The sequence below is a fragment of the Muntiacus reevesi genome, chromosome 19 (genome assembly GCF_963930625.1).
Source record: "Muntiacus reevesi chromosome 19, mMunRee1.1, whole genome shotgun sequence".
NCBI classification, from domain to species: Eukaryota; Metazoa; Chordata; class Mammalia; order Artiodactyla; family Cervidae; genus Muntiacus; species Muntiacus reevesi.
In genome coordinates, this window is record NC_089267.1 from 56,619,086 (window position 1) to 56,637,664 (window position 18,579).

The window sequence follows — 18,579 nt, forward strand, 5'->3', positions numbered from 1 at the left end:
CAGCCAGGTATCAAATCCGTTCCCCTTGCAGTGGAAGCACAGAGTCCTAACCACTGGACCACCAGGGAAGTTGCCTGGCCAAAGTCACTTTTGAGAGAAGCCTCAGATTCTTTTGCCACGTGGCATCAGCTTCATGAAGGAAATGCAGTGTCCGTGGAGGGAAGGGGGATGCCTGTGGGACCTTTCAGGTCAGGAACCTCCAAGAACTACTGGTCATCAGCTCATCCCAGGGATGCCTCAGGGACAGATTTGTAGATGCTGGGCATGGAGCATCAGACAGCCTCCCCAGTGCAGCCTCAGCCGGTATTTACAAAGAGTGCAACACTGTGTGGGCGGAGGCTTCCTGAAAACAATTACTCATTCTTAGACCCGCTTGCTAGACACCTGCTGTATAAAATGATAAAACCGACTGAGAGGCTGAGGAGCAAGGGGCAAGCATGGGAGAAAAATCAGTGTTTCCGAGTGTTCCCATCAGTCTTCCCATCCCCCTAATGCAGGGGTCCCCAACCTCTGGGCCACAGACTGGTGCCTCTTGTCAGATCAGCGGTGGCACTGAAGTGCATAATAAACGTAATGCACTTGAATCATCCCCAAACCATCCCCCAACCCTGCCCCCATCCGTGAAAAAATTGTCTTCCATGAAACCCGTCCCTGAAGCCAAAAAGATTGGGGACTGCTGCAAAAGTATCCTTTAGAATTAGCAACAAATGAATACTTTCTTGATAGTCCCTAAACCCCTTTTATTAACAAATTTTCATTTTCTACACGTGAATATTCTAGTATGCTTTCATACTAGAGGCAATGGAAGAGAGTGCAAGAGATGTGACTTTTGTTCACCCACGTTATTTTTGAGGTCGGCGCGGGAGCCGCCCAGCAGAAGGACGCGGGTGCTCTGGGCGTGGCTGTTCTGGCAGGCCAGGTGCAGAGCCGTGTTCCCCGCCTGGGAGGGGGCGAACAGAGGGGGCGCATGTTAGCAACACCGCCCGCAGGCCGGGCACGCTTGCAGGGGCCAAGACTCACACGAGAGGCACTGTCCACGCGCTCCGCTTCCCGCTCGGTGGGCCCAACTGGGCTGCTTCAGAGGCCAACACGTAACGGGGAATCCACACCAGCAGAGGAGTCACGTGGGTCATAAAACCTCGGTTCCAAACCCTGGCTCTGCCGCTTACTGCTTGCAAGCTACTGGGGAGTGCTCTTACTAAGCGCCGCCGTGGATTCCTCACCTGTAAAGTGGAGCATGACCCCCATGTGCCGGGACAGTGAGGGTTGATTCGGAGGGCTGAGGAGACCGTCTTCTTCACGGCAGAGCGCTGGGCACGTGCGCAAGGCTGTTCCTCTTAGTTGTAAGAGGAACACGGATCAGCTGTGGACGGCCTACCAACGGCGGTAAAACAGGCCGATTCCAGCAGGCTACAGTAACAGATTTAATTTGCAAGCCTCTTCCAAATCTTGGGTTTTTCTTGAAACATCAAAATTTAAGCTATGGGCAAGGTCCCCCACACGACACGCAATACAACTGCATCTATCACTTCCCATAGAGACAGAGACCCTCTTGCTTTTGGGAGTTTACCTCCAAGGTCAAATGGCAAGCAGAGGTCAGGATCACATACACAACAATCTTGCAGAAAGACTGCATTGACAAGAAGAGAACTTTCTGAAACCAGGGGAATGAGGCCTGCAAGGCTGCTGATAACCCCTGGGAGAGTGACAAGAAAAGCAGGCAACGTGATTCGGTGCGAGGATTTGGGAGATTAAACACATAAGCTCCGTGTTTGTTCTGCTGAGTGTAAAAGCTGGGTCAGGCCTGCAGTTCTGGGCTCAGAGCTGTCAGCCTGTTTATGGCTTTTCCCTGGCCCGGTTCACTCCTCTTTGGATCACACGGCACTGTCTGCCCAGACTCAAGGGTGGTTTATATTCCTTACCTTTGAAAGGAAGAATGGGTTCTTAAAAACAGAGGAAAGCTGTGTGCTGCAGGGCCGCTTACCGTCCTCCTCATGACCTTAGCTCTAACCTGGGCAGGGCCTTTCTTTCCTCACCGCTACCTCCAGGAACGTGGTCAGTTCTGAGCCTGAGAGCTGAGTGAGTTTGTCAGTTATCAAGCCTCGGGTGCAGGTTGGACTCAACTGGGGGACCCTTCCAACAGACCAGTGCACGGATGCAATGCAATGTCCCCGCCCCAGGGGGTGGGACCAGGCTGTTCATGTCGAGGTGCTGAAAGGTCTGTATTCTGGGATGCATCCCTTCCCTAACTCCAGGCAAAAGCAGGACAGCTGGTCACCCCAGGCCTGCTCATCATGTGGGTTTGGTTGTCTCCCCTCTTCTCTCCCCTGCTTTTTTTTTTTATAACTTTCCCGGGAGAGTTTAAAGTGCAGCCAGATAGAGGCACAGCCAGCTTAGTCCTCCAAAACAAAGGGCCTGCGCACATTTTAAACACTCCGTTCCCCTGGCAGGGCTTAGGGCTCAGCTTAGTGTAATTCTCAGTACACACAGAGAAGGTTTTCCCAAAGCTGTTGGCTTCCTGGGAGTCACTTAAATATATGTTGAAAAAATATATGTTAAATATATGTTGAAAAGAAATCGGATGGCTGTACAACAAAATTTACTTTGTCAATAATATCGATCATGCGGAAAAGCATTTGGAGGAAGAAAATGAAAAAACGTGGGCTGGAATACAGATTATGGTATATCCACACAGTGGAACATTACTCAGTGATCAAAAGGAATGCGCTGATCATACATGTAATAACATGGAAGGCTCTCCAAACCAATGTGTAAAATGGAAGGAGACACAAAAGGCTGCAACGTCAAACCTGAAATTTAAAAAACTGACCTGCTGTATACCCAGCGGGCATGTTTCCCACCCTGAGTAATGAGGACTGATTTCTAGACAGGGGCTGCGGTACTTGGCTGAGTAAGGACCTTTCTTATGCGACGGAGTATTATCTAACATTTACAAAGAAAGAAATCCTGTCACTGGCAACAATATGGATGAACCTAGGGGGCGATACACCGAGTGAAATAAGTTAGACAGAAAGACAAATACTCTCTCATCTCACTTCCATGTGGAGTCTGGAAAAAAAGAAAGATGGACTTGTAGAAAGAGAGAGTAGAAAAGCGGCTGCCGGAAGCTGGAGCGGGAGGCGGAGGGGGACACAGAAGGTGGTAAAAGGCCATAAACTCCCAGCTCTGAGATGAACAAGGTCTTCGAATCTGACGTGTAACATGGGGCCTACAGCTGTTAACACTGTCTTGTATAATTGAAATTAGCTAATTGTCAAACTTAAATGCTCTCACACATACACAAAAAGGTAAATAAATAGGGGTGATCAATGTGTTCATTAACCCTTGGGAGCTATCAAATCATAATACTGTAGACTTTAAGTATGTTATAACTTGTGGGGAAAAAGAAACCAAGAGAAGGACCTTCTAGAGGCTTCCTCGAGGTGGAGGCTGGTGAGCATGGACGTCCCTCTCCTGGGATGACACCTCCCCTGTGCTGCTTTATCTAGAGAGAAAACTCGTGGCTCCCTACACAATTAGGGGGGCCCTTCAGGGGACAGGTGGCAGGGCGGTGAAGTGGATCCAGCTGGGATAGTTCACAGCCCTAACTGTGCCACACACGAATCACATGTCTCGTAAGACTCAGGTGAGGCCTCCCCATCCGTTAACTGGGAACCACCTACTTCGAGTTGGTATAAGCTTACCAACTCCTGTGCCAGGCCATGGCCCACCTGGGAAAAATGGAGAGCCACCAGTCCTCTAGGCAGCGAGCCGGGCTTTTGCTGGAGATGCAGGCTGCTTCCCTGAAGCCCTCGGCCCGTGAGGGCACCACGAGGAAACATCTCACCAGTCAGCACAGCCCAGAGCTGCGTGTGGTCCTGGGAGCCGGAGAAACCCGGCCGCCGGACGGGCAGGTCCCCACCCTGAGGGTCGGTGGGCAGGAAAGAAACCGGTGTACCCCTAAGGGAGGGGGCGAGGGAAGAGATGGCAGGCCCACCCTGCAAGCCCGGGAAGCACACGCCAGAGTCGCCCAGAGAGGCTGAGGCTGCTCTGGGGAGGCCCAAGACAGCGACAGGTGAGGAGCTTTCTGGAAAGTCCCCGAGGAGAGGAGGAGCAGATGAGAAGGGGGGAAAGATCAGTCAGTCTGTTGTGAGGCTTTGGGGCTGATCCGGGGATATGGCAGGGAGGGAAGAGGAGGATGAAAGGACAGCAAGGCAGAGGAGATGCTGTGGTCCTTTTCTGTCCCCGCGGGACGGGGCTGGCTCCCGTGACCACACTCTCATGGACCGACGGGAAAGCAGGGAGGTCCGCCGCCCTCACGGAAGCGCTCCAGGAGCTCCAAGCTTTCGATTGCACCGGGTTCCAAGGCCCCAACCCAGTTCTGCTCGGCAGGAGGAGGCTCCCTCCAGGAAGGCGGGCTGGGCCGCCCTCACTGGACCAAGGCGGTCTCACTTGCCGGGCCTCACCTTGTTCTTGGCAAGCACGTTGGCTCCAGCTTTAACGAGCAGCTTGGCCGACTGGCTGAAACCGTGCCAGGATGCCTCGTGCAGGGCCGTGTTCCCGTCCTGGGGGGCGCACAGGGGAGAGAGCCCCGTCACCCAAGCCTGACCCACCTGCTCCCCGTCAGCACAGCGCAGGTGGCTCTAAGGCCCACCCAGGGGCCTCTCTTGGCTGGGGTTTCTCACCTAAACCACAGAGCCCAGGGAGTGATCTGAGCGGCCAGTTGCCTCGTTCTCCCAGAATGGTACCTAACAAGTACCACTCCACACGCGCTCCAGCTCTCTGATGCACGGTGGATGACTTAAGGCATTAGGGCTTAAGCCTCTCTGGGAACTGGGGTGGTGAGAAAGGCCCCCATGCACCACTCCCGCTGAACAGAAAGCTGTTGGGAGGCATGGCGTCCCTCCCCTACCCGCCCCAGGGGCTGCCCCGCTCCACTCCTGGCCCACAGAAAACCCTGTAAAGATCAGGCAGATGGAAAGTCCATCTTCAGAAGCTGCAGGGGCCCATGGGTGGACAGGTGGGTTCCACAGCTCTTTTTTCTTTCTCCATATCTGATTTCTCGAAGTTTTAATCCGGAAGCCTCAGGGCCCCAACCAAATGAGCAGGCACTGGGGACAGTGATTTGTAAATACGGTTAAAAAAAAAGAGGAGGCAGTGGTTTGTAAATACGGTAAACAGGTGTCCTCCTAGGTGACTTGTAAATAAAAATCGACCAATTCCACAGATCTTGTGTTTGCTTAACTTACTATTAAAGAAAGAAACTTCAAGTGCAATGAATTGAGTGTGGTGGGACCTGGAGGTAGGGTGAGGGAAAGGGAAGCTCAGAGAAGAGGTAGAAATGCCCTCCCAGCTGTTTCAGGCCACTATTTTTTTTTTTTTTTTTAAAAAAGGAAACAGAGTCTGGGGCTTCCACTCAGAATCTCTGGATGTGGAACCCCCCTCCAGGCCTCCACAGTTCTTTACTTCTGGACTTTTTTCTTCCCCGTTTATATTTCTGTGGTTTTTCATTGCTACTGCAGAAAAGAGGCAAGGGCTTTTTTAAACATTCAGTTTGCTGGGAGGCCAGATACTCTTCCAGCGGGACTCCGGGCTGACCTCCTCATGTTCAATCATGAGTGGTAAGACTCAGGAATGACAACGTCTCGTGCAGCGGGAGATCCCGAGTGGGTTCTCAAGCTGACTCACGCCCTGGCCTGCTCACCTTGTCCTGTCGGTCCAGGGCACAGCCCTCCTGGATGAGCGCCGCGATGACCTCGGTGTTCCCCACCACTGTGGCCCGGTGCAAGGCGGTCTGGTCCCCCTGCAGGGGTGGGAAGGCAGGGACGGCGGTCAGCACGCTCCAGCCCCCCACCACTCGCTGCCCGGCTTCACCGCTCAGGAAGTAAGGGCATCGTCCTCGGTCACCGAGGGCCAGCTGGGCTCCGTGACCCAGTCAACAGACGGTGCATGCCGGGAAGAATGACGATGTTCACAAACTCAGCGGTAACCTTGAGCCAACCGCAGGGCAACCCTGGGCCCCAGAGCTGACCTCTGGATGAGGGTCAGGCTCTTACCTGCCACCCCAGGGGACAGCGACAGGACTGTCACAACTGAGATAAGCGGGTCTGAAAGCCAGACCGTGGGTTGTGCAAGGTGACCGGCAATGCCTGGAATCTTTACTCTCTGCTGAGTCCTCTCATCCCCCAGGGTCAGAGTCCCCTGAATGCCTACTCTGGCATTCAGCAGCACTCAGGACCGAGGGTGGGTGGACTCCTTGGCTGACTGGCCCTGGCCTAGAGCAAACAACGCAGGCGATCCGTCAGGACATCTGAGGGGGGACTCGGGGACTCGGGCTGTCGCTGCACACCTCTAAGGCTCTTGCAACATCCCATGGCAGCATCCTCACTGTGAGGGCTTGCATCTGACCCCTTTCTCTGTGATCGGATTCCCGGGATGGCTGGCCTCCTCTTTCTCTGTCAGGGTGCCAAAGGGAAGTTGACTCCCCCTAATTGCAGTTGAGAGAAGGACTAACACCCTAGAGGTAAGACAGTGAAGTCTGTAGCGAGATAGTTCTGAAGTCTCCGAGAACACAAGTTATCTCTGACAGGCACTCAGGAAACAAGTCCAGCCTGGGGTGTAAGCCTGAACAGGGAAATGGGTGAATGGTGTGGAAAATTCCTGGTGGGATGGAAGGGGACTGGGGCAAGGGGGTCAGGAGATGTGCGCTGCACAAGCCTTGGGGGACCTGTCACCTCGCTGGACTTCAAGTTCTTCCTCTGTGAGAGGAGGCAAGGTCCCTCGCTTCCCCTCTTGGGGTCTGTGATCTGGGTGGCAAGAGTTCTGCATAAACAATTTTCTGGTGGAAACTAGGAGGGCCAGAGGACACGCTCCAGGGTACTCCTGCTCCTCAGCCCGAGAGAGGAGAGACCGACCAGAACGCGGAGCACCCGGAGGCTTTTTACAGAGGGCTGCACTGCTACCTATAAATAGCCGTCATCAAATCCTGGTTGTACTTACATCCCTGGGATCTGTAACAAATGACAATGTACTTTAAAAGCACTTAATCCGAAAAAACGCTCTGGAGAGAGTCCGCGGTGATGTTTGCATGACAATGCAAATGTACTTAATGCCAAAGAACTGTGCCCTTAAAAATGGCTAAAATGGTCAATTTGATGTATAGTTCATCACAAATAAAAAGCACTTAATCCTACTTAAAAACCAAATTCACATTCTTAAAACTTAAAAAAAAAAACTCCCTTTAAAAATCCATGAGGGGAAATAATATTTATTTTCCTCTTTAAACTTTTAAATTCTTTCCAGTTTTTCACATATATAATTTCTAGCATCAAAAAACTGCTGTTTATTAAATGTCTAAGCTGTACTGATATCCCAGGAACAGGATGGGACTGTCCATGTCTCAGAAGCTTTTCTCTTCATTCCGTAGAATCTAAGAGATTTCTTCCTGGTTGGGTCAGGAGCGTAGAGGTAATCATTACCATGATTCCGTCCACTGTCCGTGCCTTCGTTATCAACCCTCCCCTCGGCATCCTACGCTATGAGGCCCACTACAAAGCAGGTTTAGCCTTGCTTTTCTTCTCACTCACCTTTCCAAGACCGCCTAGTCAAAAAGGACCCTGTGTATGTGGCGGGTCATCAAAAGAACGCGGCCCCTGGATCAGCGGTCACAGGCGGTGGGCGAAGTCATTAGACATCCTCTTCAAACAACTTAGGAAGCGTTTCCAGATGAGGTGTGCTTGAGGCCCAAACGGATAACCATGAAAAACTGCCCAGGCTCAATTTTTTTTTTAATTAATTAATCTGGGGGGCAGGGCTGAGTCTGCTGCTGCGAGGGCTGTTCTCTAGCCGTGGCGTGCAGGCTTCAGTAGCTGCAGCTCCCAGGCCGCAGGGCGAAGGCTAACGGGAGCGGCGCCGGGCTTAGCGGCTCCACGGCGCGTGGGATCTTCCGGGACCAGGGATCGAATCTGTGTCTCCTGAACCGGCAGTGGCTTTACCACTGAGCCGCCGGGAGAGCCCAGTCTCCATCTCTGAAAACTTCTGTAAGAAACTTCAAGACTGCCTGCTTCCCTATCAGCGTCATGACGGGTTTTCCCAAAATGGACCTCAAGCGTCATATATTGTTACTGACCCGATGAGAAAGGAGGTGCCCTGCCCTCGGCAACAAAGGTGAGGCTCAGCCCCCCTCTTCAGAGTAAACGCCGACTTGGTCAGATTTCTAGCTGTTACCGGCCTTCACCCATTCCCACACACTGCGGGCCCGCTAACCCGCACTCCTTGGCCCGATCAGAGACCCTCTTACGTAACCAAACTAGCCGTTTTGTTGTGCATAAAGCGAGGGTCGTGCTGGCGGCCTGGCTCCAGATCAAATGCTTTACTGTGCCTCAGGGGCTGCCGCTCAATCATGGGCTGAGGCAACTTAGGAGCCAGAACACCACCGTGATTTATTACTTGCTTTTAGCGTGAATCTCCTGTACTTGCTTCTGTGGGGATAACTTTCCTTCGTGAACTCCTAACTCAACGTAGGAAGCTAAATCCCAATTCTAGTTCGGCCGTTAAAAGTAGATCTCCGGATGGATGAACAGGACCCGGAAGGCCTGACGGCTGGGCGAGGCTGTGGTGGGAGCCCCGTGTCCCCATGCCCCTGGCACAGATGTGTCCGGCGGGTCCCTCCTCCCGGCCCTGCCCGTCCCCAGGACACGGCCTCCCCTCCTCTTCACGCTCCTCGGCCAGAGACGCGCTCAGAGCCAGGCTCCTTGCCGTGTATGTCGGATGGACAGGACTGTGAAGGCCAGAGCCAGCCACTCCCCACCCTGCATGGCCCTCAAGAGGGACTGTGAGCTCTGCTCACACGAGGTGGGGTGGTTCTGGGTTTCTCTAGCACATAAAAACCAGCCACCCTGAAGTCACCAAGGTGAGCATCGCGGGCTGACAGACATGAATACAAGCCAAGGGCCACCTCGGGCCGTCTCAGAGCCACTCTTCCCCAGAACATGACATAAATGAACACCTAAGACCCTTTACTGCAACAGGGTCAATGACCTGTGAATCAACTCTTCCTCCTATAAATCTAAAACTTCTTTGGGAATAAAAGTATTATTTCAAAAGTATACTTTCTACACAACAGAAACTCACAGACCTAGAGAATGAACTTGTAGTTGCCAGCGGGGGCAGGACGGGAGGAAGGGATAGTTAGGGAGTTGTTAATTGGCTATACCCCAGTACAAAATAAAAAGTTAAGAAATAAATAAGGAAGTAAGTATAGTTTTCAAACACTGAAACAAAATGTTTCATACTGTTTCTATACATGTTTCAAACTGTTTCATGTTTCTATACATACTTATTAACAGACCTAAGCAGCAACTTAGACATAATCTCTATTTCTCTATCATTTAAAGATCAACCATGAAATTTTGAAATTTTGGAGAAAAAAAAAAAGCTGGGAGAAGTTTGGCACCTTCAGCAGCATTTACTCATTATCCATTCGGAGAATATTTACTGACTCTACTATACTCCAAGCACTGTGGCATCTAATTCTCTCATTTTATTGATTAAAAAACCAAGGTCCAAAAAAAAAAAACAAACCAAGGTCCAGTGCGGTTCAGCGTGCAGCTTAGAATAACCAGCTAATTCAGGGTAGCACAGTTGGGACTGGGGCCTCCCAGGCGGCACTCGTGGTGAAGAACCCATCTGCCAATGCAGGAGACGTAAGAGATGCAGGTTCAATCCCTGGGTTGGGAAGGGCCCCTGGAGAAGGGAATGGCAACCCACTCCAGTACTCTCACTTGGAGAATCCCATGGACAGAGGAGCCTGGCGGGCTACAGTCCATGGGGTCGCAGAGAGTCGGACATGACTGAGGGGACTTAGCACAAATGTACCCACAGTTGGGGCAGAATTCAAATTGTCAAGGCTTTTTGCACTTGCCCCGTGCTGTTTATAACCCGTGAAAACCTTAAACAGGTTTTTAAAACAATGAGGTGCTTCTGGGGGATGGGGCTGCCTGTCTATGGCATCATCAAGCTGAGTGCTTTAGCCCAATGCCTTGGCAAGTATGGCACCTGAGAAGGATTTGTTGAATGATGAACTACAAAGAGGCAGAAGAGAGACGCTGAAGCTGGAACTTGAAGACCCAGCAAACTTGTAGCTTGGCCCTTTGATCTGGAACGTGCACATCACGTTCCAGAGTGACTGCAAAGGGGCTTGTCTGCAAAGTGCATGAACTGCCAGCTCTCCATTTTCTAGGACATCGGCGTTTCTTACTTAGAGATTTTAAAAGGTTTGCAACCCCTGCAGTCTAAAACTTGGTTCTGAAATACGTGTTCTCTCCTACATGGTGGAAAAGAGTGAGCACAGGGTAGGCAGATTTCCAAAGCCAAGCTCATGGGAGAAACCCCAGTCATGCAAGGGTGGCCCCTGCCCCTCTTCAGGAGGAATCCCTCCCGGGTGGCACAGGCAGCCTCATTGCAAGGAAGCTCAAGACAGGGTAGGTGCACAAAACAACTGCTGACCTCGTTTTCTCTCTCTGATCTTCTGGGGCTCCTCCTAGCCTGTCTTCTCTGGGTTTTCTGATTTCTCTCTTCCTTCGTGCCTTTGCCCGCGGCCACGGGGTCCTGGACTATTTCTGAGGTGGGGGCTGTGTGACTGCTCATCGACCAATCAGAGATGGCGTTAGTGCGCCAATGAGCGCTGGCGGGGTTGGCAGGGAGCAAGAGGGAGCTTGCTCCTGGAGTTGCATATTCTAAGGAACTGCTTTCCACAGGTTCAAATTCGTAATAATCCCACTCCAGGGCACTGGAGGTCATTCTTCCACTAATTCTCAGTCTTTGCCAAGATACAAAGCACAGTATCTGTGGGACATGAAGTTAGGAGTAAATTCTTCATAACATTCACATTCTCTATTGCTACCCATCACCCAAGACAGGTAACATCTGACATTTTTTTTCCCCAATACTTAATCTCCCAGCTTCTTTATTTGTTTTTTTAATTATTTTTTGCTCATGCCTCATGGCTTGCAGGATGTTAGTTCCCTGATCAGAGACTGAACCTGGGCCAGGGCAGTGAAATCACTGGGCCACCAGGGGATTCCCGTCCCCAGCTTCTTTAAAGACCATCCATTAGGAGTGTTCTTCCTCGAATTCCTGCATGGGTTTCAGGGCTAATCGACAAGCAGAGTAAATATACAGAAGACACACATGAACCATATTCCGACTAATGCATCACTTCAGAACTAGTGAGTCAAGGAACCTCCACTTCCAGCTGTTTTTATGCTGTTTTGTTGTTGTGTGTGTGCTTTTGTTTCAAACCATCTGAGAGAAGCAGTATATGCACTGTCTACAGCAAGGGAAAGATGCAAAATATATTAATAATTTCAATAAATAAAGAGCACCCCTCTAACGGGAGAGCTGGCTTTCCTTCTGCTGACATACACCCCTTTGGCTACCCTGTGAGAACTCCCGACCAGTTTAGCTTCCTGTCTCGCCTGATAGGAACAGCAGTAGCTCTGGAAAGTCTGCATGGCTCCTGCTGCAGGAGGACACGTGATACGTGGAGCTCGGGACCTGAGGCAGGAGTGGGGGGTCGCGATGGGCGAGCACCCTGGAATTACCGCAGCCTTGCCCCCAAGGCGGCAAGGGCTTTAATTACGCAGAGAGGAGCGGATGCTGCCCAACATATTGGCACCAACAACTGAGAGCCCTGCCTTTCCTGTGGTCAGAATCTCTCCCCTCTCCCTGTATTTTTGCTCCTGTCATGCAAGGATAAGATATAATCAGCTACCTTATGATGTCTGCAGTGCTGGGAAAGAAAAAAGTGTCCTGTGACCTGGGGTAGAAATCAACAGCTTAAAGCTAGATCAGCATCTTTTGAAAATAACATCCTTGATGACTCAACAGGTTCCAAATATAACCAGAAATTTCTGAATGACACCGGCAGCCTTCTGCCCCTGGACACGACACACTTGGTTATTGCTTTGTGAAGGCTGTTCTTCTCAACCTGTGTGCTTGCCAAGTTTTCGGAGACTACACAGGAACTCAAAGAAGACTAGAAGCACGTCGGTGACCCACACTCTAGCCCAGCAGAGGGTCTGAACTGTGATAACATTCTGTAAGCACAGTGATTAAAGGTGAATCTGAGGGGTTTATGAGCACAAAGTCTCCAAGAGCCTGTGTTCCTCACAGAAGTTCTTACCTCTTCGAGTCCTACGGTACAAATTACAGTTAGAAACTTTCCAAAAAGAGTTTCCAATCAGATTATCATTAGGACATTTCCCTAATAGCCCACTGGAGGGCAATTTACATGATCTTTTTCACACCCCCTTCTCAGAGAATCTAGCCTGCCCAAACACCCAGCAGGGGTACCCCCTGCAGTACATGACTCCTTGCCGGCCCGTTCTGATTTACTCAGGAATGGATTCCTGAACCCAAAAGAGCCAAGCGAAACCTCTTTCTAGATAATCTGACTGAAGAAACTCAGGGAGTGAGTCTCAATCATGGCAGAGCACCAGAGTGAATCTTTCTGGAGCCGTCGTTTTTCTCAGATTACACGAGATCAATGGTCTGTTTTTTTCTTTAAATAGGTCCTTTTAAACTAAATGGATATTAAGAGAAATCAAGGCAAGAAAAGACAAAAATTTAAGTTTTTAAGCTTCATCTTTTCCTCCAGTGGTAAATTTGATCAATGACACATTTCCAGGAAGACGTGCCCAAACCTGTGTGTGTGCGTGCATGCGTGTGTGTATGTAGTGTGCTCCTTCATACCGAGACAAGGAAACAGACAAAACACCCTGCAAGGCCCTGCACTTGAATAATACTAGATAGGAAGTAATAACACTCGATAGGAACTATGATGGGAAAACCAAACCACACTTGCTACTGAGAATGGGTCCCAGAGCAGGGCTTCAAGAGGAAGTTCTTCCCACCAAGGTGGAGCTAGAGTGCTGTCCCTCCCCCACCTCACAGCTACGTACACGTTGTGGGATTCTATGCAGACAAGCCCGGTTGACAGCCATCCCCCAGCAGAACGATGGCTTCTACTCACATCATCCTGGACATCGAGGTCACAGCCAGCCTTCAGCAAGATCTGGACCACAGAGAGGTGGCCCTTATTTGCAGCAAGATGCAGGGGCGTCCGGCCATGCTGTTAATGCAGAGCAAACACTGATTTCAGAACGAGACGTCACAAGAGCGAGGCCTGCACAGCCGTGTTCCTCCCCCGCCTTCAGTTTGGCAAGCGATGCTTAGATTTACTCAGAGTTCAAGTTTGTCTCGGGTGACCTTGGCTATTGGCATTGTGAGCTATGAACAAAACATGCTCAAAATGTGAAGATTTCCTTTAGTGCATAATTTCCACTCCTATTCATCCACCAGGCAAGTAGAAAGGTGAGGGCGTTCGCATCTTCTCTGCTTTCCCCACTGGTGTGACTGTCAGGGATGGTGGCGTGGCCACAGTGTATCTGATGGGGTAAGAGACGGGGAGCAGCGAAGTCTCAAGCCGCTTAGCCCCAGAGATGTCTGGCTAGTAATTCCTCAAAACTGAAACTGCTGGACAAACCATTAGGACAGATTCTCTCCTTGGTAACACAAATTTTAAAATTTTTAAATTACAAAGTACTTCAACCATTCGAAAATATGAATAACATTTGAAAATGCACATACCCACCATTAACTTTAAGAGAAAACCAAAGAAACCAGACCCGGGCTCGATCCCTGGGATGGGAAGATCCCTTGGAAAAGGAAATGGCAACCCACGTCTGTATTCTTGCGGGGGAAATTCTATGGACAGAGGAGCCTGGTGGGCTGCAGTCCACGGGGTGGCAAAGAGTCGGATGCAGCTGAGCGACTAGCACCTTCACTTCCACCAAACACTTTAGGAAAAAAATAAAGAAACCACAACTGTTCCTTGTGAACCCCTGCCATATCTCACTTTCCCTCAACCCCTACGTAACCAACCAGTTTGGAATCCATCACTCCCTTGCCTGTGATTATACATTACTACGTGTTTGTAACCATGCACAATAGATAAAAATTGTTTTGTTTGTCTTCAAACCTTACATAAATGGTGTTAAATTAAACAATGTCATCTAGCAATTTTGGGGGTCTGACATTCTATTTTTTATTTTAAAAAATACTGTCACATTGTTCACTCATTCTGTCACTGGTGAGCTCCAGGCTGCTCCCAGGGGGTGACAGAGCACGCGTGTGTGTACAGCTCCCGTGCACCGGAGTGGGGGGCTTCCCAGCCCTGCTGGTGGGTCACAGGGATGACTGTCCCCTGCCAGGGGCTCCTGAGCTATGACACAGCCTCACGCCCAGAGCAGCACTCTTCAGAGTAAGTCAATCCCCATCCGAAAGACTGACCCTGCCACGCTCAGAATTCTCTAGCTTCTGAAGGAGACATTCTGCTCCCTTGGCTTTCTCCCTCAAGTTCACTGTGAAGAAATGTTTCCAAACAGATTTAGCCACAGACCCCACCTATACACAAATGCTCCTGGAGGAATAAGGGTTTCATATGGCCTGAGTCCTTTTTTGCATCTCGATAAAGCTTCCCGAAGTCCTTTACTGATATTCTAGCAGGATAAACACATTTGTGTCCCGATCAAGGGCCAGTTTGCCATGGGTAACTAGCCTTGCGGGAAAACAGACGGTAGACAATAAAGGATTTTAATTCCAACCTGTGAAATGCAATCAAAGCTTTAGCATGATTCGGGAAAGAAAGAGGTCAGAGCTCACATTAAAAGTAGAATTCTTAATTAAGAAAAAACTTTCTCCCAAGGAAACAGGCTATAAAAAGCCTTCATAAAAAGGCAGCATCGGAGATGAGGTGGAGGCGTGACCTTCCTCGGCTGGCGACGGTGTTCTGTGCAGGATGGTTAACCTTGATCCATCCGACCAAGTGTCCACAGCCGACCAGATTGAAGCCAAATAGCCTGGTTCCCCTCGCTGGCCTGGCCCCAGGCTCCTCCTAGCACGTGTCCCTGTCCAGGACATCCGATCAGTGACCTTCACAACGTTTCTGGGGCATTCTGAACAAAGGGAAGCCCATCACGATTATAAGGAGAAAGACGTGTGCGGTGAGGAAGGCTGACAAGATGGCAGAATACAGTGTTTCGGAGCATCTGAGAAGCGCAGACCGTGGCCGGAGGGGCTGCCCTGAGAGAGGCTGGGAAGGAGGCCACAGGCCGAGGGTCCATGGGAGGCAGGTCAGGGGAGCCCCGAGGGACATCCTCATCAGCAACCAGGGTTACTGCCTGGACGCCGAGGCCCAAGGAGGCAAGAGGGTTTGTCCAAGTGGACACGAACAATCCGAAGGCCAGAGAAGGAAGCCGGGTGTGCTTTAAAACCAGCTCACGTCTGGAGGGTGCTCAAGCAACTACAAGGCGTTAACAGAATGGCCTGGACTAGAGGCGCCGTCCTCATCCCAGGTCAGCAGCGTGCCCTCCCCGAAGAAAGGGCAGGCCAGAGGCGCTGGGGCCCAACGAGCGGGGTTCAGATCCCACCTCTGACCAGTAACACCTGATCGACTCTGTGCTGGACACTCTCCCAAGCCTGGTTACTCATCTGAAATCGGAACAGGCTCCACCAAGCACTGAGACGGGATGAGGCAGGCAGCACCCAGCACCCATCACGGGTGCCCTTCCCTCCGTCTCAGCCCTCACCCCTGAAGGCCCTCGACTGCTGGCCCCCTCCTCCACACCCCCACTCCTTTGCCTTGGTGAGACCCGGGTAAGGAGCTGGACCTCGGGAGCCCTAGGTAACCACGTGGGCCCTCGCTGGAGGGTCGAAGTTCCCACCAGCTAGATCTCACCCGCGGTTATTTCTGAAATCCAGTCTCTCGGGAAGGACCTTCTTTACTGGGAACACCTTCTCCTGTTCTCCAAGAAGAAATGGCCCCAGCTGCCTTCTCCACGCCCACAGCACCTCAGCTCCGCCCAGGAAACCACCAGTCCTGTTCTAACTGAACTTCCAACCAGGCCGTGACCTCCCCGTGGGCAGAACGGCACCTCAATGAGAAGCCTGTGCATGGCGACCAGAGAGGAGCCCCTGCTCAGCACGAGAGAACGCCTGCGTGCCACAGTCAAGAAAAAATAAAATAAAAATAAATAATGACTTCACTAAAAACCTGGAAAATAAAAGCAAATCATTTGCGACTCTCCCACCCCACACAATGATTTGTCAGTTTTATCCTTACTTTTTCACGGCATCTTCTCTATTGGTGCTTTTGCAGTTAACATTCACAGGTCACATGAAACCAGCTTGTTTGTGCGTTAATATTACGCCTTAAACCAGTGGTCATCAAACTTCATAGGGCAGCAGAGGCTTGTTAAAGACAGCTATCTGGGCCCCGTTAAAGGGTTTCTGATTTTGTAGGTCTGGGGTGGAGACTGACAGTTTGTATTTCTAACAAGCTCCTATAACTAAAGAGCCTCTTGATGAGGGTGAAAGAGGAGAGTGAAAAAGCTGGTTTAAAACAGCATTCAAAAAACGAAGATTATGGCATCCGGTCCCATTATTTCATGGCAAATAGATGGGGAAAAGTGGAAACAGTGGCAGATTTTATTGTCTTGGGTTCCAAAATCACTGTGGATGGTGATTGCAGCCATGAAATTAACAGACACTTGCTCCTTGGAAGGAAAGCTATGGCCAGCCTAGATAGCATATTAAAAAGCAGACATGACTTGGCCGACAAAGGTCCATCCAGTCAAAGCTGTGGTTTTTCCAGCAGTCAGGTATGGATGTTAGAGTCAGACCATAAAGAGGCTGAAAGTGAAGAAGAGAAAGTGTTAGTCCCTCAGTCCAATCTCTTTGCAACCCCAAGGACTGTAGCCCGCCAGGCTCCTCTGTCCATGGGATTCTCCAGGCAAAAATAACTGGAATGGGTTGCCATTCCCTTCTCCAGGGGATCTTCCTGACCCAGCGATTGAACCTGGGTCTCCTACATTGCAGGCTGATTCTTTACCGTCTGAGCCACCAAAAGAAAATCAACCCTGAGTATTCACTGGAAGGACTGATGCTGAAGCTGAAGCTACAATACTTTGGCTACCTGATACAAAGAGCCGACTCACTGGAAAAGACCCTGATGCTGGGAAAGATTGAGGGCAGGAGGAGAAGTGGTCAACAGAGGAAAAGATGATTGGATGGCATCACCAAATCAATGGGCATGAGTTTGAGCAAACTCTGTGTGATAGAGAAAGACAGGGAAGCAGTCCATGGAGTCACAAAGAGTCGGACACAACTCAGTAACTGAACAACAAACAAGAAGCTCCCGGGAGAAGCGATGCTGCTAGTATTAGGACCACATTTTTCAAGCTACAACATAAATGATGGGTTTTCAACCCTGTTGCACCATAGATTCACCTGAAAATATTTTTAAAATCTCAGAATTTACCCCCAGATTCCATCAAGCCAGGGTGGGGTTTCAGCGTGGGTGTTTTCGAAGTTCCAAGTGACAAACGCGCACCTGGAGGATATAAATCCCTCCTTGGAGGCTTCAGCTATGCAGGTTCTCCAGCCTGCCCTGGGGTCGGGGCGGGCCAGCCGAGACCAGCGGGGTGGGGGGTGCAGGACCCTGCAGGCAGTACGTCTCCCTGATCCAACCAGGGAAGGGCAGGGGCTTAGCCACTCACTCTGGGGGAAGTGAACAGCAAAGGGCCTAGCGATGTTGCCAGGCAACAACCACAGAAGACGTGGCCTCACCATCAAAAACTCCGCCCGGCTGCTGCTTTGTTCTGGCTGGCTGAGCCCCGTGGGTCCCGATTTGCAGCAGAACTGCTGCAGAGGAACATGAGTGACTCCCGATGCAGCAGGTGGCCCATAAATTATACTCCAGGTGATCGTAAAGAGCGCTCTGAACGTACAGTCTCTGCTGCTCATTTGAAGAGCCCAGCTCCCAGCTGGAGGTGGGAGAGTTGTTTTACAGCGAGTGGGAAGCCTCTAGGCACAGGGGGCTCAGACTGGAGCTCCGTGAGGCCCTCGAGGGGCGGGGTGGGAGGGAGGTCCAGGACGGAGGGGCTGCATGTACACGTGCGGCTGCTTCACGTCACTGTGCAGCGGAAGCCAACACAACACGTGTGCCGAGTAGCTTCAGGCGTGTCTGACGTTTTTCAACCCCATGGTTCCTCTGTCCATGGGGTTCTCCAGGCAAGAACACTGGAGTGGATTGCCACGCCCTCTTCAGAGGAACTTCCACACCCAGGGATCAAACCCATGTCTCATGTCTCCTGCGTTGGCAGCTACCTGGAAAGCATTAACTAACACAACATTGCTCAAACTCATCTCCATCGAGTCAGTGATGCCATCCAGCCATCTCATCCTCTGTCGTCCCCTTCTCTCCTGCCCCCAATTTCTCCCAGCATCACGGTCTTTTCCAATGAGTCAGCTCTTCGCATGAGGTGGCCAAAGTATGGGAGTTTCAGCTTCAGCATCAGTCCTTAGCCATTCTCAAAACACCGTCTTTGTTGAATGATGCACTTTTACTCAAGGTCACAACAGACACACGTGACAAAGGGAGGCTAAAGCAATTGAGGCTCATGAGCTCAAAGAAATAAAACAACTGAACCATCTTATCCGGGGATTGTTACAAGGAGG

The 18,579-nt window shown here is 50.8% G+C and overlaps 1 protein-coding gene across 7 annotated transcripts in view; it reads right to left on the bottom strand.

The window, feature by feature from the left end:
• The window catches only part of ANKRD6 (ankyrin repeat domain 6), a 178,844-nt gene that overhangs the window by 23,382 nt on the left and 136,883 nt on the right, over positions 1 to 18,579 (bottom strand). For 3 of the 7 annotated variants that reach the window (XM_065911665.1, XM_065911666.1, XM_065911664.1), the window contains exons 3-7: positions 13,034 to 13,132; positions 10,507 to 10,845; positions 5,705 to 5,803; positions 4,467 to 4,565; positions 842 to 940 (exon numbers count right to left, since the gene is read on the bottom strand). In XM_065911665.1, coding sequence (XP_065767737.1) covers positions 842 to 940; positions 4,467 to 4,565; positions 5,705 to 5,803; positions 10,507 to 10,845; positions 13,034 to 13,132 — 735 coding nt within the window. The remainder of the gene's footprint in view (positions 1 to 841; positions 941 to 4,466; positions 4,566 to 5,704; positions 5,804 to 10,506; positions 10,846 to 13,033; positions 13,133 to 18,579) is intronic. The other 4 variants (XM_065911668.1, XM_065911671.1, XM_065911667.1 and 1 more) reach the window with 2 other exon arrangements.